Below are 21,988 nucleotides of genomic sequence, written 5' to 3'. Positions count from 1 at the left end.
AAGCTGCGGTCAGGCAGGCAGTCGCTCTCTTTAAGCGAAACCTACGCACTAGTGAAGCTATTTCCATGTTGGCTAATCACGCTTTCAGGACAAGCGATGGGAACATTAGAAGGAAAATGTCATGTTTATTTGATCATGTGGTGTGGCAGATTGCATAGATACACCTGTCCGTGCCAGATTCCAGATAAAACAGCACATGCCCTTCGGTGTATGTTTGTTTTATTTAAGGCCAGCTGTGCTGACTGCTTAGACCTGCACCTTCCTACCAGTTTTGATTATACGAAAGGATTGTGCTAGTTGTGTAACTGTGCTAAACGTAGCCTAGGGAGAAAATCACCTATGCTGCCATAGAGTAGAAGAGGTCGTTCTAATAGTTGTCTGATTATATATTATTTTTTTTTGCACTTCTACGCAGATCTACAGTTACAGTTGCTAGAAATGCCCAATATATATATACATACCTTTTCAAATACTGCAAAAATATGAGGCACTTTTCACACTGTCTTAAAATCCACTGCAGAATTTGAGATTTCTGAGGATATACTATTACTGATACTAATGGCCTCCTCACAAAGCTGAAGAGAGGGGATGAAAGAATTAATTTCCCGTTTCTTTCTTACAGAAGTGTCTGGACTCCCCAGCTCAGACTGTGTGAGCTAAGCAGGTATTAAGGGACAAGCCCTGCCTATGGAGTTTGAATGGACAGGACAAAGGATGGAAGGACGGAGAGGTAATGTGACTTTTCTAAGACCTTGTTTAGAGGGGATACTTGAGAAAGTCCAGATGAACTTAGATTTAAAGTGAAAATCTAATTTAAAGCCATTTAAGTTCAGGATCTTAACTTTTAATAATATACACTTCAAATCAATAATGAGGGCTAATTTTGTGATGTTTATGTGTCTGTGTGTAGGCAACCTTAAACAGAAAGTCAGATATATACCTGGAAACAGAAGCCAGCCATCAGATCCTTCAATTGGCTTTGATTCCTATGATGCCAAGACACTTCATATCTGTCAAAAATTTGGCCTCTGTCTCTAGGGCTCTTGAATCTTTAAAAAAGAAAAAGTTCAACATCTAACTGTTGTTCCCAGGCAAATCCTTTAATTAGTAAAAGAAAAAGAAAAAGATTAATTGAATAACCACTGGTTTCAGTGATTCTTTCTGCCATCACTTAAGTCTGACAATAATCCAAAGTATAGCACAGCCTGCCATCAGATAATTCAAAGGTAGGACAAATGCAGCACTGAAGGTTTCAGTTGAACAATGCTTCAGAACAGCTAGAAATAATTAGCATTTGTGCTCAGAAGTATGGGGGTTTCCCACTAGACTCACGCTTGCTAACATCGACTTCTTGCTCTCCAAACTTCCATGCAAGGAAAACTCACACTATAAAAGAACAACGCCCTTAACGAAAAAAGAAAAGAGAAACACTTTCTTGTAGCCTTGAGGTCGACAGTTGTCTCTATTGCAAAACTATAGTCTCGGCAACCCCTCAGTGTGTTATTTTATAACCATTGTCCTGAAAACCACTATGAGTCAAAGCCTATTCAAGCGAGGGAAAGTGACATAACCACTGGTTACCAGTAGCAATGCAATGACAATCTCTCTTGCAGGGATATGCCACCAGGATTTACATAGATACATAGCAGATGCTTAAAAGAGGTAAGTCACGGTAGAAAGGCAGAGTTTCTAGCAGCACATGATAGGGAATGGCAATAGACTATAGTAGAAAATATAATCAGCATTTGTGTTCTGAAACTTCCACAGTTTCTATTTACAATGTATGGAAGCATCTGCAGGGCTAGCTGACAGTCTGATCACTTGGGGCTGAAATGAGTCAAAAAAGCACTGTGAAGTGTACTTCTGGGAGTGCTCTTACACCAGCGGGGATGTGGCTGAAACATTTCAAGAGGAAAGGGAAGCTGTGCTTATGCACTACTCCCATGGTGGAAGCTGTATGCGTAGAAGGGTTCAGAACACAGACCTTTATCCAAAGCTGGGAAACAGTTAAGACTTTATCATGGATGGCCGATGGGCAACAACTCTGTGACTTCTTAGAGGAAGAGAAACCAGCTGGCTCTGCCTCTGTTAGTTCCTGGTACGTGCGGTGGTTAGTAAACCTTAGTACTTTGTGGGGTGTGACAGGTACAGAGTGAGCTGTACAGTCTCTAATGGCAAAATATTATTTTAAAACCAAGATACTAATTTACTGTTTGCTAGAAGTCAAACAACTACAAAATATTTGATTCTGGCATCAGACCTGGCTCTGCAAAGACTATTTTAGCAAAAACAGCTGTGTAAATTGAATGTAGGTAGTCAATCTAGATATGCTGGGGTGTTTTTATATAACACATCCTGAAAGCACGGAGTTTTCATACATTCATACATATATTCATGGATTTGGAGCAGCAGTGGGTCATGAGATGCACTTGATTAGAAAGCAAGAAAAGAAAAAGAAAAAAAAAACCCACCAGAAACGAGAAAAGCACCCCCCTACCTACCTGCATTGTTATGAGATCAAGAATGGATTTATCCTTCACTTAAAGAGAAGTAGTTAAAGCTAGGAGGTGACTCATGCTGTAAAAGCACATCTCCCTTGTATGGTTTTTCTACAAAGGGAGGTTTAATTTCTTCCTTTTAATGACAGTGAGCACAATACTGATCTTCTTCCAGCAGTTAATGGCTGGCATAACAGGCAGTATGAGAGCATGACTACATCCCTCATCCTTCTTCTGGAGCTATAATCTGCATCACACTCTGAGACCACAAAAACAACCATCAAACCTGTTTCTTTCTCCTCTCAAACACAACTAACCCAAGTGTGAAATTCCAACCTACTACTCATGCTGACAAAGCTCCTTCTTTACTGGAAGCAGGGATGTGAAAAGTCACATCATGAATACAGCCACAGATGGCTTTTTATTTTCAAGTGCTCTGCACATGCTGTAATACTCCATGGGCAAGAATAGATTTGGACTAATGGCCCATGGAGTTGAGCCAATTAAAAACAAAACCAGAGGGAGGTCTGACCGTTACGTCAGGAAGCTGTGCTAAGGTAAGGTTAGAGAACAGGAAGCAAAGGCATGTGAGGTCTGTGTTATTTTGCCACTGAATCTCTGAATGACTTCTGGCAACCAACTCTCCTTTTGCATTTTGTCTGTGACTACTCCTGCAGGCACTGGGCATCTCTGCTATTATACACATGATTTGCATTGAAAAACAATCAAGTTTGGTTTTAAATATATTTTGACACATTAATCTTGAAAGAAAAGGCATAATGTTCCATATATACTATAAAGGAAACGAAAGAAAATGTGTAAAGTAGAAATGTATGTTTATATGCCATGGTTGGGAAATCACTAGAATTAAGACATTCACAAATACATTATCCAGTTTAAATAAATGCATGGCACCATCAAACAGAGAATCACTAGGGTTTGTTTATCAGGGAAAACTACCAATAGAACCTGTGAAAGGTCCTGCTGGTCCATTAACAGTGTGGAATAAGAAAAAAAAACAGTGCCCTTTCCATGCAAACCTCCTACTTTACTAATTGATAACTGACTAGTGACCAGCTTAACAAGACCTCGGGACCGACAAAGCAAGCATCCCATTCCAGCTGTATCCTTCACTGCGTGATACAGAACAGAGGATTCAGTGCGTCCTTGAGGTGCAACCACGCCTAGAGTGAGATGGGTAAAATAATTTCCTTTCAGACATACCCAGATTCTTAGAAAGTTACTTTTGTTCTGTATTGGAATGAAAGGGCTACAGTCAGAAATTCAGTGGAATTTGAATTCCAGAGTATTTTAATTGTGAAGTTAGAAGATATTTCAGTGTTGAACAAATATCTGACACGCAATTCACCACTAAGTTCTGAGAAACCTAACAATAATTTGAAAGCTCGTATTTTATCAAAACTGAGGAACTATCCACTCCCACTAGCCATTTTGGTGACAATTGCTGTTTTACTGGAAAACTGATCTGTCAGAGGGAAAGCCCAAATTAACCCTTCTTTTAAGTACAGAGGAACGAAATTCTGCAGTGTTTAAATACCCCTCCGTGTGCACGGTCAACCTCCAGCTGCAGTAAACTCCCGCTTAATGTGTGGAAAGACAAACTTGAGACCAAGAGGTCCATCACCCCTTGCAGAGAACATGATGAAAACAGTCAAGAAGCCTTTCCATTTCTGGAGAACATGGACAATTACTGTTACAACTGAATGAATATATTCTGTTTAGAAGGTAAAGGTATTTATGGGTTCTTCTACTCTGACCAGTCAAAAAAAATACTTTGCAAATGTCTTGAGCAATAGGTCATTTTATACCTGTGCAGTGTTCTATTTGTCTGAAAAGACTTCACTTATGGCCTCAGTCAAGGTACCTCTCCAGCTCGAAACCATATAAACCTAAACACTCAGAAGGGAAAGGCTGTAAAAAGGAATGTCAGAATGTATGTTTTGTTTCACAGCTTCTGATAATGTAATTCCAGAAAGAAGATGAACAAGCTTCACAAAGTGAAACCAAAAAGAAAGCACCACATTAATGCAATCTACAATCCACTTGCAGTTGTAGGAGCAAATTCAGTGTTACCCGCACACAGTAATTAAGAGGCAGTATGCATAACACCTGGAAGTTATCCATGGGTAGCCTACCAAGCAAACGGAACATGCAGCTTTCAAACCGTCTGAAATCATGGCTGATTGGTTTATTTGAAACTACAGGACACGTTCTTGCACAGATTTTAAAAGCTTTCTGGACCACAGCTATTTAGCGGTCTTTAGGTTGGTGTGGACTGCTGTCAAAGAAGTCTCCTCTTAAAAATTATGACAATTAATTCTTTTTATGCCTGGTGTGATTCTTAGAATCCAAAAGCCAAGTCATCCTTTCCTACACAAACATCTGTGGGAGTGTAAAAGGCCTCCTGCATCCATGATTTTAATTTCAGTAAATTTAATTTTCTGCACGGATTAAGGAAGATAAAGGCAAATTCCACAATCACAAAAAGTGAGAGAGAGAAGTACGGGTAGTGCTGTTGAGGTAAAAACCCTGAAAACAGCTAGAATAAGCCAACGCTTAACAATGGTAATGGCATATACTTTCTAAACTACCTGTGGCAGCCAGATAAATCCTGGGGTTTGACTTGCACTGTTGGTGAGATACAGCTGCAGTGCCCTACAAGACTACTGCCTCCTGAGGTTTGCCATCGTCGCAGTGGCAGAGGTTTCTGCCCAGTAATAAGTCAGATAATTCTGATCACATCAAACACATCGGAAATACATGAAACGTGGCAGGCATTTCCAGCTAGAAATCTATGAGATTACTGCTACTTAGCCCATTCTGATCAACCAGATAAAGACTTGATTGCACCTTTCCACTTCTGCAGTTCCACGGAATTGGTTGTCTGTCAATATTTCTTTCTTGATCTGCAGACTTGCAATTTTCTTCAAAATTAGCCTTTCAATATCTGTAGCTATACCTCAGTCATTTAGTGAGAAGCCAGACAGCAGTTTTACTTATGCAAAACTCAAGTTCACATTTGTCATACTAGAGCACAGGAGTGTTTTTTTAATTTTATTTTTTATTTGAGATACTGCAGAGCTTTCTTATGAAACACATTGATGTGGCTTCCGGTAACAGGCTTTCAAAAACAATTAGTGATGAATCACAATCAGAAATAAATGACTCTTACATCTATTAAGACAGTTATTTAAATGTTTTGATGAATCATACAAAAAATGCTCGCAAGCAGCATTATACTTTTTCATAGATACTTTGTTTTTCCTAAGTCTTATGAAAAGAGCTTGTGCTTTTAACACTTGATTCAGAAAAAATATTTACAGCAGACATCATAAACGCTACACTGAAGTTCAGACAGGCAAAGTGGTGATGGTCCTCTGCCTTGCCATTCACAAAACTTGCTGAGGGTTTCAGATCTGGTCTATAAACTCCCAACCTAGAAGTATTCAGTCCTGGATCTTCAGTATGCTCCACTTCTCCAAATCATTCATTTCCTTCAGTATAAGGGCAATATTGTATCTCAGTTCTTGAAACTTTGAAACTGGCACCTGAAACAGAATATTCCAGTTAGAAAACATGAATCATCCTGGGAACTTTGATGAGGGCATGCCTATGGATAGGGAACATTCCACACTGTCAGCCCAATGTCTTAAAATACTTTTTTTTTTTTTTTTCAGATTTAAGACAAAGGATTTGAGGTTAATAAAATTCAGTTAATTCAACTAAATCATCTGGGTGAAAAAGGAAAAGGAGAGTGGGAAGAAACAGAAATAACAGCTACATAGTACATTTTCTATATTGCCTGATGTGAAAAAGGAAGCACTCCAGAATGTTAACCGATAGCCGCTGTGGTAAAGTAAGAGTGTCATGCATTGGAAGGAAAGATAAAGAGGTTGCGAAAGGCTGTGGGGCCTACAGAATTCTCAAGCAACAAAGTCCAGATATCCTGCTTGTCCAAACTTGCAAAAGAAAGGAATTGAGCCTCAAAGCAAGAGACCTGGCAGCAACCTCAAGAACTGAGAGGACTAGGTACGGTCTATACATGGAAGGCAAAAGATTTTTAAATATACAGAACATTTTCAACTGCAGGAGACTAATGGAATTTCCTTTACCACTGCAAGCCCAAGAAGCCACATGGATGGAAATCTATCATCTGTTGAGACGGAGAACCACATCTGAGCATAGGCACAGACTGGGTGACCCAGGTTAACACTAGTGCAATGCACAAATGCACATGCTCACCTGAGTACCGACAGTGGTCTAGCTAGTCCCAGGCTGCTCTGCCAAGCACTGCCTAATTTACTTCTTTGACTACACTGAAGACACGCAGTTCTTTGACAGAGTCCCTTGTCATCCTTCTGCCTACTGTAGCACAGATATCAATTTTGCGAGAGGAATCTAACATCTGATTTGCATTTTCCATATGCATCAGAAATGCACAAAAAGGCATCATGTCCTTTTCACTTCTGACATATATACAAGACTCAAAATGCTGCAATTCCCACTGCTTTTTATAAAAATTTTCATTGTCAGTAGTCACACAGTCACACTGCAATTAAAAACCTAAACCAAATGTGTAACTTCTCCCTGTGGCATTCACATTTTAAAATTGTTCATAACAGAATTATCTTTTGGATTTACCATCTGACATAAGCCCTGTTAGCAGGACATTCTGAACTTGTCCAAATGAAAGGAAACTGAAATGCTGCGGACTATATTTGCTTGCATATGGTACCTTGAGCCAAAACACAGGTTTATCCCAAAGACCTGCTAACTGTAGGAATACCATTCATCAGGTACAGCAATCATGTTTACAGCCAGATCTTTGGCATTCAGATCTAAGCAGCAGCAAGGTGATTCTAAGAGAAGCACGTTGTTTGTCATCAGATAGCTCCACTTCTGTGCATACTGGACAGGCACACCAACACATCTCCACTGCAGAATAGCAAAAGGTCTTCCACAGACTTACAACCAAAAAAAAAACCCCAACCTAAAACCAAACCAAAAACAACCAGGAACAACGGCACCAAGACTTGACATTAGATACCAGGAAATAAACCCCCAAACTGACACATAAAGAATATATACTAGTTTTATTCTCAGAAGTGAAACTTGCCCTGTTGTAAAGGGTTAACCTGAAGTCCATGGCATCATTTAAGTTCCATGGAAGACTCAGACGGAGCATATGGGATGTTCTGAAGCTGGACTGCCCACAGAGGGGTGAATTTGCAGTGACACCCGCAACACTTTGCAGTGTAGCACAGGATTTGTGCCTTCCTCAATGGCTGCCTTCTTGTCAGCCCTTGTAAAAGTGAAATCAATCCACCTCTTTCCACCCACAGTGCCTTGGTGCTTCCTCCAGACTACTACTAACGCATGAACTGAAGCCAAAACCTTTAAGCGTTCAAATGTAACAATGCCTGCTGTGCACTGAATTCCTGTATGCACCACTATGTTATTTATAGAATAAACAGCATTCCTTTCCAAAGGTTGAAAATATGGAAGAGTTCATGCCATCTTCTGGCAAGCCTTTATGTACAGTGTCATAAATACTGCCACTGACTAATTCTGACGTAAAAAGCAAAGAGTTTTACTTTCCTTCTAGCAGCAAGAACTGTACTGAAGAAAAAGAATAAAACTACCCCTGCCAGAGAAGAGAATGTTACCATTCTCTACCAAATGTAGGAGGCTTAGAAGCGTATCATACATTATATAAACTACCCCAGTAATTTTCCTGCCTTCAGGAGCCACCATTGGGTCTGAAGGTTACAGTTGATAACAAAACCATAATTTATAATCATACCAGATAGCAATGGTGCTTTTCAGTGATTAATATTCCTCTAACAAATGAGGCTTCATTGGCATTTCATTATATATTGTATGTGGCTATGCTGAACATGAAGGATTCCCAAGCAAACCAACCAATGATAATACATGGTTTACAAAAGCTTTAATATTTTAAACAGTAATTCAACTTTCTAAAAAGAACTTCAAGTGCTTTCTTTTTTATTTATTCTGGCAATCAGACTTACTTCAAAGCGATGAGCTGTCCCATCTGAAAGCTTCATCATCATTAAAATGGATGGTTGAAGTGCACGGGCCAGTGAACTGAAATTATTTACATTATTAGTATTACAACAATAGACATCAGCAGTGTGATGAGTACAGCACTGTACATTAACAATTTAAGATGTTCATGTAGGCTCTACATAGGACATAAGTAATTTCAATCATAGAGTCCTGTACTTGGATGGCTGGAACACAGAACTCCTGAACATACGAGTTCTGTCTTATTTACCTCAGTATTGAGACTAAAAATTTTTTTAATAGTTTAGTAACTGCGAATTTAGGAGCATTTTCATTTTACATAATAATCAATTTAGTGGAACTATGTCAGGGATAAGAGCTGACCAAGTACTGCTACTAATAACGCACAGTTTTCTTATGCAGTTTACCATGTTGCACTAATTCTTTCCATCCCTTTATACTTTCAACTGCCATCTCATTTGGGGAATTAAGCTCTTCCAGTCTTCATGATAAATTTGTGGGTTGTTATTTTATTTGATGACCCAAAGAGGGGAAATGAGTCATTCTTGCGCGGCTTCCACTAACCAATGTTGCCAAAGCCTGCTCAGGTACTGACAGGCATTACAGCCAGAAGCCATACCTCTTCACAGAGGCTGTTACTGGATGATAAAACAAGAAATCCCAGGGGGAAGGTTGACTGGAAAGGAAAATAAGATGAAGGAAAATAGAAAAGGATAATGTATTGGTGCTGTGTTGTTTGGAAAACAAATCATGGGATTTGCATGCAGCTTTTAAGCATTGTGCCTGAGGATGTTTTTGTGTATATTTTGCTCTCTTACAGGTACAGATTTTTTCTTCACAGTGCTATCTGTGTGGTGCTTACACCACTGCTCATCTGACAGTCACCTGAACTAGTAGCTTGTGGCCATTGCAATTTTCACTTAGGAGCCTTTTCTCTTGATTTCAGGAAGACTATCCATGGAAGGATATTCTAATTCAGGAAGATTATGTAACCACAGGCCTCCCAACTATGGCAGCAGAGAGACTACACTCTCCCTTGGATGCAGGTATTCATGAATACAATATGAGGTCACTCGTGCTAACAATTTACGCTACTGACAAACACTGAATCATCTTCCAGTTTCTTTCAACTCAATCTGTCTTGGTTAGAGCTAGACAAAGACCAGGAACAGCACACACAACAGGTTTCCATTTCCTTCTGCTCTACCCACAGATCCATCCCCCAGCTGCCTCTGCTGTGGCAGGGTGGCAAGAAGCTATTCACTGCAGGCACAGACAGGATGATCACAAAGGCCTTTCTTTACTCCTTACTTTGTGGGGAAAAAAACCCTAAACCCCGAACAAAACAGCAACCCCCCCCAAACAACAAAAACCCCCAAACCACCACCAAAAACCTAGGCGGTAGATCAATGACCAATTGCTTAACCATGGCAGTGTAAAAGTGCGGTTCTGAAGCCTCTCTTTGTAGAATCCACAGCAGACTGTACAGGTGATGGAAAGTAATTTTACTTAATGTGTGCAACAGAAATGGTAGTCTACTTGAGAAGTTGAATAGATTTCCCTCCCCTGCTCTGGTGTAACTGAGAGCTTGGCTGGCTGCGTGAGGCTCAATCCATCTGATCTATTGCATCACCTCTGAGGACCTGTGTGGTTGTATCGGCTCCGCTAAGTTTTAAAATACTGTAAGAGAGACTCAAAGTTTGAGTGAAATATTTCTAGCACGGAGGTTTTAGAGATCAAAACAAATAAGGAGCCTAAAATGTATCATTAGTAGAAGACAAAGGCTGCAGCCTGTTGGCAGGTCATTGTTAATAGCAGTAACCTGTACATAAACCAACTTCCACACTGTTCAGAAAATTCCCTCCTATCTTACCATTGAATGCTACGTGCCAATCCCTAACAACAAGATATATTTTAACACTGTTAACATTTTTAAGCAGCAAGAAGTCAGTTTAACCTTGGCCAAAAGAATTTCTAGGGTTACTCAGGATTCTCTTTTATACCTTGTGGATATAGCTACGTCCACTCTCCACTTCAAGTCCTGGATGCTTGGCAACCTACTTCCTTGTATCAGAGCTGTGCCTTCGGAAGTGGGCCGCCTACAGTGTAAATCAGAAATGAGAGACTGAAATGCAAATTCATAAAAGAAACAACAATTTAAAGAGAAAATAAGATTCCTCAAAACCAGCCTGTCCAGAAATTGCTTCTGTCCTACATCTACCCTCATTTAGAGAGGTCTGAATGAGTGGAAGTTTTGTGTATTTAAGACAGCTGTGTCCAGATTGCCCACTTATCCTACACTTAAAACCTTGTTAAAAAGTCCAAGTTAAAAAAAAAGAGACCAAGTGACTCTGTGTAATTCCAGTAAACTGATGTCATTATAAAGTTTACTAAGAGTCATTGTGGTGGCTGACATATCTATTATTTCAATTATATGCAGCTGTGAGGTATAGAAAGGTCTCTGCAAATATAACTTTACTTTCATGCAGATTCAACAGGAACAAGCAAGCAGGAATGAGACAGGTGACTTGAGCAAAAAAGTTGCAATATGGTCACTGTGCTCTTTCAGCAGAAAGCACCTAGTATTAGCAAGCAGCAATGTTTTAAAACATAAGAATGTTAGAGTGTACTTTGAAGCATACTTTAAAAAACCCCACAAACACCATCACGGTGGTTCTTGTTAATGCAACATAATTTACAAACTCTAAGTTCCTTACATAATGTTCACTGCCAACTCCAGCACAACATTCAACATTTCTGTCTAGTCTATTGTGTATGAAGCCAGGGACTTCACCTATTACTTATATTGCAGGAAGAATCAGGCTGATCAAGCCTCAGTTTATTTCTGTAAGGAAATACAGTTGACAGCAATTAAACTTCAGATGGTTGACAATTTAAAAATTTTAACAGCATCTTAAGCTCTGGGTAAATAAACAAGCCAGATCTGACACAGACATAACAACCACCCATTTTTAGATATATGTGCCGAAATATCTTCAGAATGAGGTCATTCAGCTGGTCCATTTGGGAGCTAGTCTGGACTTCATGTTACTTAGCGTATTTATATATTAAAAAAAATATATATAATTTTTGCTAAGCATCCCATGTCTCTGCAAGTTATTTATGGTACATTTCAAAGCTACTCTAGTACTCCCATTAAGGGCAAGATAAGAAATGTTACATCCTTCATCCATGGTGCTAGACATAATCTAATTACAGACTTTACATCAGAAAGGATTCCTCTCTCAACAAATCAAGGCCTGCAGGAATGATAGTCTAACATGCCTACTCAGATTCTTGTGTGCAAGTTAGCTGGTGCCTTTAGAAACTGCCCAGGAAGATTAATGGGCTGACAGGCTGAGAGCCTCCAATTCTCTTGCATTAGCAAAGGCAATATAAGAAAGAATTTATCCTTTTTTTTTTTTGGGGGGGTGTGGTGTGTTGGGTGGTGTCATAAGTGACACACATTCCTAATAGTATGGTAAAGGAATGAGCAGGAAAAAATAGATCAGCTGGTTCTTACTCACTGTCAAAATTGCAAAAATAGGATAAGATGCCAGCAAAAGTATTAAAAATGGATTTTTCTGGGTTATCTAGCTCATACTGAATTTTTGATCAGATGCTAATACTTCTTTTACCATCACAATCATATATATTTACAACTCAATAAGCATATGTATGATTCAGTGTTACATTTAAGATTATAAAAGCAGATCTGTCTAGAAATCAAATCTGAGGTGCTCTTCTCTGGTCTCAAAACACAGAGCAAGATTACACTGGATAATCACAGCTTTCAAAATGAGAAAAAGCTAAATTTTCCAGCATCGTGATTTCACAGTAGAAAACAGACAATCATGCATGCTTCAAATGACATCTAAATTTATCTTCTTTCTCCACTGCAAACAATATTTCCACTTTGCAACCATGAATTTTGCATTCTTAACACCTATAATTCAAACAGAAGAGCAAAGAAAAGATGAGAAGGCTGAATTTATTTTTACTCCAAGAACCTTTAGCTTTAAGCCAAGATCTTAACTAAGGAAATGAAAAATATTTTTAACTTTGGTAGCAGCATTTAGACCCTTGTGAGGGTAACTGAAAAACCACAACTATGATCACCAGAACTCCTTGCAGAGTATCTGGAGCAGCACTGGGTTAGTGATGCTATGTGCTGAGTGACCTCAAGTTTCAGGAGGGAAGTTTTGCATATGGAAAAAGTTCAAGCAATTTCTAGATGTAGATTAGGCTAAATATGACTGAACAGAGGACCATATAGAAAAAAGGAATGCCTGGAACAGACAGAACAGATAGCCTGTTCAAAAAGTTCCTGATTTAATACTTCCTCTAGAGCTACTGATGTATACTGCTTTGAAAATGACTTACAGCTAGCAGAGCACTTGATATCTCATACATGACATCAAGTTACTCAGTGTGAATTCCCCATTCAACTGTACATTAAGACTTGAATAAATGCTATCCGAGAAAGCTTTCATGAACCACAGCATATAGAAGGCATATGTAGCTTGCCTCTCAACAAAGCAAGTCTTTCACTTTTGCTCTAACTTGCAATGATAATGATGATAAAAATGCTTAATTCTACAATGCATTTTTCATCTGTAGGTACTGATGCACCTTACAGAGTCTATAGAACATTATAGAAACTGATGGGCAATGATCACAGAAAAACGGAGAGTTGGTATGAAGGCTACCTACTGCACATATATAGCCATGAATGACTGACATCATGTTATGTCGAATCAGAATAATGGGACAAAACTTGTTCTCATTAATTTAGAGAATTTTGCTGTTCTTTCAGTAGGCCTGGGATTTTTGTCAGCAGAGCTCTGTGCAATCCATCTGACTGCACAATGCATGACACATGAAGATACTAACCTGTTACCAAAGACTATGCTGGAGAAGTCCACAATGAAATCTTCCGGTATCCTTAAAGAGCAATACAAAAGAGCTAAGTTTTTTGTAACCAAAAATATACAGCCTCAGCTACAACACCCCACCCCCCCCACCCCTCGAAACTATTATAGAAAACAAAAAATGAATTGCCATCAGCTCTTACATAAGCACTTCGGTACTGATTCAGTCTAGGCTCTCAAAAGAACAGCCTATGTTTTTGTAACAGGAACCCTAAAAACTGTATTACATCTTCCTGTCATACCTAGTATGGCAACAGTAAGTTTCAAAAGAACCCAGTATTTGCTTAACTTCTCTCAGTAAAGTCAAGAAAAGTTTTCCTGATGGCTCTGACTAGTGCAGAAGGCAGGCCAGCAATGCATACTGTCAAAAATCCCAAACCTATACATTTTGTTTCACTTTCAACTGAAGTGTAATGAAAAGAAGACAGAATGAACTGCTCCCTCAAAAGTAAAACCAGAGGCCCTCGCAGCTCAAATTACTTACAAAAGGAGCATATCTAACATGGGGAGGAGAAGCATAAATTTGATGGGGACCATGAGAACTGGTTGAATAGACTAACTCACACTCCACCCACTTAAGCCTCTCCACTACTCTACTCCTCTGACGCTGTTGTTGCCTTACAAACAAGCTGCTCTTGATTTTCAGTTCAGTGTATCAGGCTGCGAACTGCACAGACTGCAGAGCAAACACTATCCATTCAGCTGCCTTCGCCACGGGGACAGTAACCTCCTACAGAGAGGCAGGTTGGACAAGTGTGAGAAGTGACTACTGCTGCCACAGTTAATCCAGCACTCAACATAAATCAGTGCCCAGAGACATTACTCACTAGTGGCTTGAGACACACAGCAGTATAGCAAAGAAAGATCAAAGCAAACAAGAAAGTCACCTGTCCTAAAGGGCTTACAGTGTCTAATGATGGGAGAAAAAACAACTCATCAACTCGTACAGTGGGAAGATGAAACAGCAGCTGAGCTAGAATTCTTAATGGAACAAGCAGGGTTCAAACACATTTTAAAATGGTGCTTGGGTAAAACTGAATTCATATTAGCAAGGTAGTTATCTGAGGCAAACTGGGAAGTGAGGAGGAGGGATTAGACAGTGCTTTTTTGGCTGCATATGTCTGTCTGTCTTTCAGAAGAGACAAGACTATTTCTGCAAACATTACTTATAATGTCTGTGCAAGCGCATCACTTAACCCATCCTGATGATGACCGAGTATCCTCTGTATGTAGCAGAATAGCTGGAGACAGGGGGTTGTAATATGATCGTTATGACACCTATCACAATATTTGCTCAACTGTAAGAGCAAGTGTTACTAAAACAGAAACATTAATACTGCCTTTAAGGTAGCATTATTTTTGCTGTGCAGTTCATGATTTTGCTGAAAATTCTGCTCCTGGCACAAGCAGCTTATATGAGGTCAGTCACACACTAAACAGATCAGACAGAGAACATAGCACAGCTCAAGCCTGAGCTACAAATGGCAATCAGTTTTCTACGGAACATTCTGAGGAAGGGACTCAAAGGGCAAGGAAGGCATGAAGATGTCTTAATCGCATGTTATTGGCCTGAGCCATACACTTATTGAACAACCTGAGAGGGAAGGGAAAAAATAGCACCCACAATTCAGAGTGAATTTATTCTCACTGGGTCAGCCAGTCAGGTCAAGAAACAGGGGATACAGAATGGCAACCCTGTGAAACCAGTGGTACTGATCTAATTAATCAGAAGTGGGCATGTCTCACATCCTCTCTCTCCACCAAAACTAGAAGCCAAGACCAGCTGCATCACCAGGAAGTTGAGAATTACAAGGCTATATGGGTGGTATTAGTCCAATTTTCAGCTTCACTGAAGGAAAAAAAATAGAATGATGGAGAGGTGAATAAAAGGTAGCCTGGCTCAGAGCTAAAACCTTTTAAAAGACGACACAACAAAAAAAGAGAAATAAGCCACTTTTCTGCCTTAAAATGCAAAATACCTGACCAAACACTGGGTGCTAATAATGCTAAAACACTGCTGTTCAACCAAATACATGTGTTCTTCATGCACATGATCACAGGCTGAGCCAAAGAAGTCACTGCAGAAGGATTAGTGTCTGAACGTAATTAGCAGGTGTCTTAAAAACAAGCAGGTATTTCATCTTCAGACTCAAGTGCATTGGGAAACATAGGAAATGACATTTCCCATAGGAATCAAAGATGCTAAAGGTGCTACTGAATTTACTAAATATCATGCCTTGAGAGTAGAATAAGCTATTTAGTATTCTAAAAAGTTTAGCCACAAGGTGAAGAGAGCTACTCACAGGAAATAAAGACTGTCAGAGATGGAAGACAGGAAAAGTCCCAATACTGTGAGAACCATGGAAGTGTAGCAGCAACGAGCAGCAACATAAAACATACAAGTCTGCAAGTAACACAAATGCAGTTACCTGAACTATTGCTGCTATATCAGTCATGTTAACCAGAACAACGATAAAAAAAAATTCTCAGGATAGAAAAGACATTAAAAAGATCAACCAGATTGAAAAGTGTCTTCATAGTTCCATGAATAAACCATAAGGTGAGAAAAAAACAACCACCAGCTACAAAAGTGTAAGGCATCAAAGTACGGTGAAACAACAAGGACAGGAGCCTGGGAGTCTGTATTTCTGAACAGAGCCAGTGTACACAGCCAGCGACCTCCAGCAGCCCTGTACACCGACTATCTCCACTGCTCAACAGGGGAATATTCACCCGCCCCCAGAGAACTTGCCATGGAGCTTTCAGTGCTCCTCACTATTCCGTAATCACACTGAACACACTCTGTGTGCACCTCAAAGAACTCCCTCTGGGTCAAAAGCGATTCATCAGCTTCTTACTGACCTACTTTAACCTGGGTGTGAACTCCATGACGTGGCAGAGGAAGCAGCTTGCATTTTAGCTCACAAGACAAAAGCCAGGCCACACTCCAGCACTGAGCTGCAGACAGAATTGTATCAACTAGCAAGGCACCTTTCATCATGGCCCCAGTCACACCTTTCACCGATTACACCCCGATTACATGTCTAAATCCGCAGCTTTAATTTGCCTGAAGTTGCTCATAAAGTGAATAATGCTTATGACTCTGTAGAACGGAGTCTGAGGAGAAAGCCAATGTGCAGGTTAACCGACAAAAAGGGATGAAAAAAGAATTAGAAACATATCTATGTATTTCTCCTAGGTAACAATCAGAATGCTAAGAATTACGGGAAATGAACATTTTAAAATAATTGAGCCTTGGTGCGAAGGTTTCTCTATAGATGAAAACATTAGCTGCTGTTACTCTCTCATTGCTACTGAAGACGGAAATAAGGGAAAACCTATAAAAATTATTAGCATCTGCTGTCTAGTTTTTAGGATATGAAGGTCTATTCAGAGATGCTCTGAGCAGACTCATACAGACTTGGACTAATTTGTAACAAATGTTATGTGTGCTTCCTCGGGTAACGGGCAGGGGAGATCGTAGCTGAACACGGTGATGGGATTTCATGAGCGTTATATCACTGGCTTTTGACAGAAGCAAAGAAGTAGGGCAATTTCTTAGCATCTGAAATGTTACCACCGTCTTACCAAACATGCTAAAAAAATATTGCAGGGCAAGGTGGGGATGGCAGAGAGAAGGTCACTCACATTTGCATAACCTACATTATGGACTAAATTAGACCAGTGTCCCCAGCATGTGAAATTTACTGCTCATGCTCAGTGCTAAATGAAGTCTTACACAACACCTGTTTTTTTCCTCTGGCTTCACATGACATTTGGCAACAGATGTATTGTGTGTTATTTACAAGTAATTTTTATGCCAACTTTGTTGTGTAAAAAAGTTGGTTCAGGGAAGCAGTTACTATGAAAAAGCAGACAGATTAAAAAACCCAGGCATACCTGAGCTCCTTTAGGTCTTCCTTAAAAACCTAGAAAGACAAGGAAGGTGAAATTTTACAGGATGTAGTCTTGAAAGATGATTTCTTATCTAGCGAATTAATTGTGGTTAATAGCTTGGTATCTCTCCCCAAAAGTTTTAGTCCTCAGTGGTAGTAGTTCTGAAATGACAGGTTACATATTGAGAAGAATTTCCAGAAGTGTTCAATCAAGTTGTGAGAAACTAAATCTCTTGGAAGCCTTTATTTTTGAAAACAACATCCTGCCATTTTTTTTATGTAGTCATCTATAACAGGTTCTTCTTTTAGAGTAATTATGTGCCCTTATTTCAAACATTTTGCAGTAACTTGGTTAAACAATGACAACAGAAAGGAAGTGGCAAAAAGATAAACTCTGAATACTAAAAGCGTACTTTCACTATGTGTCCTGCACTATATGAACTTTCCCAGTATGCGCAGGTAAATATGAAAACAGTATCTTAAACAAGAGAGAGGTGCTGGAAACCCTGAACTGGTTCACTCACATAAAAATGAAATGAGAAAAGAGAAAAGAAAGTATGTAAGGTAAAGTAACATGAAAAGGGGAAAAAAATAGCCATGGAGAAGGGATAGGGGTTGGGAACAAGGCAGATACATAAACATTCACACTGAACATCCATAGCGTAAGCAGAAATAGCACTTTCTCCCAGTTCCACTATCTCGCTTTGACCATAAGACCTTCCTTCTTCCAGGGCAGAAGTATGAAGAAAGGCAAGCAAACAGATATGAGAAATGGCAGGTGTGGACAACATGAGCAGTATGTGCGGACACACAGTTGGGGTAAGAGAGAGACTTGATGCCAATGAAATAACACTTTGCAATGGTTTCATTTGGAGTTTTAATTTAAGAGTGAAAACAAACATGCACAGTAAAGAAGATGCTGAAGCAGAAAAAGATACAGGAATCTCTTTCCCAAAGCTTAAATACTCTTCCAAAAAGCTCACTGTAAGTCTATCCAACAAGTAAAATAATAAGCTCTAGATTTGTAACAGTTTCCTCCAACCACTTTAACTTGGAGCAACGTTTTTATGTGCAGCTCCCACCCTGGCAAATAGGATTTAGATGGTAACTTGCATCTGATGCAGCTTTTAACTTAATCAGGAAACCAAGTACTCCCAGAACTTACTTCTTGCTTGAAAGTTGATAAGGGCAGTCTCAGTGCTTCTCGGAGAAGGGTGTACATGCCAGAAATGAGGAATGCAAGTTGCTCTTCTGAGAGATTTGTGCTTTCTGCAATCAGCTTGACAGATTCCTTGCAGTCTTTTCCTTCCAATGCATTAACAGCAACTGCGAATAAGAATGCAAAGCAAGTTCCCTTTAAAAAGAGCCAGACCTGGAGACCATGAACATAAACATGTCTATGATTTTACTTGGCTTAATGAACTGACTTTTTTCTTGACATGAAACTGTTGCTTCAGGTCTCCATAAATACATCCACCAGCCCAGGTCAGTTTCACAACACTTTACCCAGAGAACTTCAGTGGATTAAACTTTTATATTGTACAATGAAGATGTTTTCACTGTTGAAATTTGTTCTAGTGGGATAATGCAAGAAAGATTAAAAAATTCTTCGCTCACAAGTACAAATCCAACTTGAGATTCTATCAACAAACTTGTTCACGTTACAAATCTGTTTACAGCTATATTACACTTCTGATACACAGGATAAGAAAGGATTGAGAGTAAACAATTCAACACTGTTCTCCAACATTTTACATAATTAATTTATCTTGCAATGTCTGCAGAGACTAAGGATTAAATGAGCAAGGAGAAAAAAATTAAACTTCAAGTCTTGTAGTTGGCACAACTGCTGATAATACAAACTTCAAAGGAAACAACTGTTAATGCATGTGGCACCATTATATGCTGACAACTAGTGCGGGTTTATCTCAGTCTTCATTGTTCAGTTTTTCTTCCTTTTTTCCACCTATGCACTGGCTTATGTAAATTTTTGTTGTCATGTCTGCCTCAGTTCTGCATTCTGATCAGTGTGGATAGACTACTGGAGCCACAGGAAGCACCACCATGGGTGAAAAATAAAAGATTACTGACACCATCCCATTGCAGGATTGGGGCATTAGATTAGTCATTTATAATGAGCCTTATTAGTACTGTGAATAAAACACAAAAAGTGTTACTGAAAGCCAACAGTAAGAGATTAGCTTAACACTAATGGGGTGGGGGGGAGGGGGAAAAAAAAAAAAAGAAGAGTTTCAATCAAACTGCCAGTCTTCCTTTTGGTATTAGGTGAGTTCCACTAGCTACTATCTTCTAATTCTGGACAAAATCTCTTTGTTTTTCACATTTTTAAATGCACACCAAATTCAGTGGCAAGTCTTGGATCGTTTACGTGGCTGACTGAATTTGTCTGGGGCTGTCTGTGTGGCAGATTTTGCACAGAGTAGTTAGGATGTGCAAGGTGCTAGTACCAGGTTTTCCGTGCTGTCTGAAAAAGACTCAGCTCTACAACCAAACTGACATTGAGAAGAGTCTACTGGAAAGGCCAAATACAGATCAGCACTGAAGCCTGTCTACTAGATGATGCACAGAGCAGGAAACAGGTTGCTGTCTACTTACCTACTTAAATACAACTTTGATTTGTTTCTTTGAAGAACAACAGGTGGCTTACAGTTTTAAACTAAGCAGCTTTAATGACAATATCAGTCTTCTTTCTGTTGACCAACCCTAACACTGGTTAAAAATCCATGTCTTCTTTTATAAACTACTAGCATTACTCTAGAATACAAGATTTTTTTTCACTCAGCATAGCTCAGAGAACCCAGAAATATCAGCAACAAAACAAATATTCCAACAGTCAACCTGAGGGAGAAAAAAAAAAAAGAATAGCCCCAAAACATCCCAAGAAAATCTCACTTGCTCCTAATAGAAGATGCCTGCAGTCTCAAACTTACACTTGCAGTTTAGGAGAGCCTGCAATAACACTGGTTGGATAACACAGAGTTAATGGTATATGATGTTTTTCCATTGTGAGCCGAGGAAGCATACGAAGCAGCATCTCATTTGTATATTGGTGATTGTTTAGTAGTAGAGCAACAGCCTCAAAAAACTAACTGGGTGCAAGCACCCCTGTGATTTTGATGCCCTGTGTTGAAATCTATCATGTCTTCAAAGACCACTAAACCTTCATGGGAAAAACTGCTGTCGGACCAGCTGTGGATGCCAGAGCAGCAGCAGCAATGATGAGGGCAGACCCCCGCCAGGCCAGCGCGGTGCCCAGCACGCTGCTCGGAAGGGCTCTGCTCCCCTGCAGCAGGCAGCATTTACTGCACACCTCGACGTAGGCGCTAATTTACACCGAAATTCAACCCAGATGGGGTTTAGGAGACAGTCAGCCTTCCTGGTGCGGACACAGCTTTTCAGTCTCCGTTGTCCCTGCATTAGACAGCAAATACAGTTCAACATCTGTATGTGCTTTTGTCCCAAATGCCTCTGCCTATACGTAGCTTTATTACTTTCAATTGTGTCAAGGAAACCTTGGGTACATTGCTCTGTTCCTGACACTCTGCAGCAACGCTTCCAAAGACAAACCAGCTACCGGGTGCTTTGAGCCCTTATTGACTCAAACCTGGAAGAAAAAGCCTGGAAAGAGGTTACTGAGCATGTAACTGGCCGGGAGAACACGCACAGATGGGTTGCAGCACCATGCCATGCCACGCAGCAGCTGGTCTCCTCTGCCACAAACAAGCTGCCCGATCAGCTCTTGGGTCATTCTGTGATTGTTTTCCACGCTCAACAGAAGAACTTGGATTTTGGTGGTCAAAGGTGCCCAGAGAAAGTCTCAGCTGTCTTGCCTTAGGCACAGGGTAAGGCCTCACGGACAAAACCCACATCAATCAGTCATTTCCAATCTGACAGCCCCAACCTCTGCAAGACACGTGCATGCTCGGGTTCCGTTATTGCACGTTACGGAAATATCCGTGGGGCCTCTGACTCTCGCCTGCCCCGCACAGCCTGGCACCGACCCGCTGGGCCCCAGCGATGACAGGGATGCCTGTAACAGCCGGGGCCACCCACTGCTGCAGACGGCCCTTGCTGATTTTCACGGATTTTACCCAATTTTCGGATACAGCCGAGACAACCCATCGCTGAACGTGACCCTCAGCCCCAGCTCCCGGCGTGGGAAGCGCCCCGGCAGCGCGGCAGCCCTGCCCGCGCGTCGCGGCCTGCGAGAGCGGGCCCTGCAGCTGCCCGCGCCCCCCGAACGGCACCCGCGGCTGCCCCGGGGGCCGCATCGCCCCCGCCGGCTCTGCCTGGGAGCCCCGGCCCGTTCCGTTCCCCCGGTCCCGGGCTCCCCGCCGGCCCCGCGCCCAGGCCCCACCTCTGAGCAGCCGCCGGAAGGTCTCCTTGCCTATGTCCTGCACGCCCCGGGCCATGGCCTCCACCTCGACCGGCACTCGCGGCCCCAGGAAGCCGCCGCCGCGGCCCCCGCCGCTCTCGCCGTGCCCGTAGGCCGCCGCCGCCGCCTTGCCCACCGCCGCCGCCATAGCAGCGCGGCCCTGCCCCGGGCGGGGCGGGGGGCGGTGTAGGCGTGGGC

General features: G+C 40.9%; 1 protein-coding gene and 1 long non-coding RNA gene across 2 annotated transcripts; one reads left to right on the top strand and one right to left on the bottom strand.

Moving 5' to 3' along the window:
- The first annotated feature begins 464 nt into the window (after positions 1-464).
- LOC130158758 (uncharacterized) lies at positions 465-8,513 on the top strand. The gene is made up of 2 exons (XR_008825485.1): positions 465-730; positions 6,197-8,513. It is a non-coding gene; the product is annotated as an uncharacterized LOC130158758 (long non-coding RNA).
- Positions 5,538-21,985, bottom strand: COMMD5 (COMM domain containing 5). The gene is made up of 7 exons (XM_056359745.1): positions 21,773-21,985; positions 18,560-18,720; positions 17,399-17,427; positions 13,461-13,511; positions 10,571-10,666; positions 8,552-8,627; positions 5,538-6,067 (listed from the first exon to the last, which is right to left on the bottom strand). The coding sequence occupies exons 1-7, from the start codon at positions 21,936-21,938 to the stop codon at positions 5,966-5,968; spliced, it is 681 nt and encodes a 226-aa protein (XP_056215720.1). The 5' UTR covers positions 21,939-21,985; the 3' UTR covers positions 5,538-5,965.
- Positions 21,986-21,988: the final 3 nt, after the last annotated feature.

This window comes from Falco biarmicus, chromosome 14 (assembly GCF_023638135.1).
Source record: "Falco biarmicus isolate bFalBia1 chromosome 14, bFalBia1.pri, whole genome shotgun sequence".
Classification (NCBI taxonomy): Eukaryota; Metazoa; Chordata; class Aves; order Falconiformes; family Falconidae; genus Falco; species Falco biarmicus.
Note: the sequence above shows the minus strand (reverse complement) of the source record. Positions and strands in the feature narration are given on the sequence as shown.

Coding starts and splice junctions, on each gene's coding strand:
- COMMD5 (XM_056359745.1), bottom strand. CDS start 21,938: ATGGCGGCGGCGGTGGGCAAGGCGGCGGCGGCGGCCTACGGGCACGGC. Junction 13,512..17,398: donor GAAGACCTAAAGGAGCTCAG/GTATGCCTGGGT, acceptor TTGCTCTTTAAG/GATACCGGAAGATTTCATTG. Junction 6,068..8,551: donor GGACAGCTCATCGCTTTGAA/GTAAGTCTGATT, acceptor ATTCTGTTTCAG/GTGCCAGTTTCAAAGTTTCA.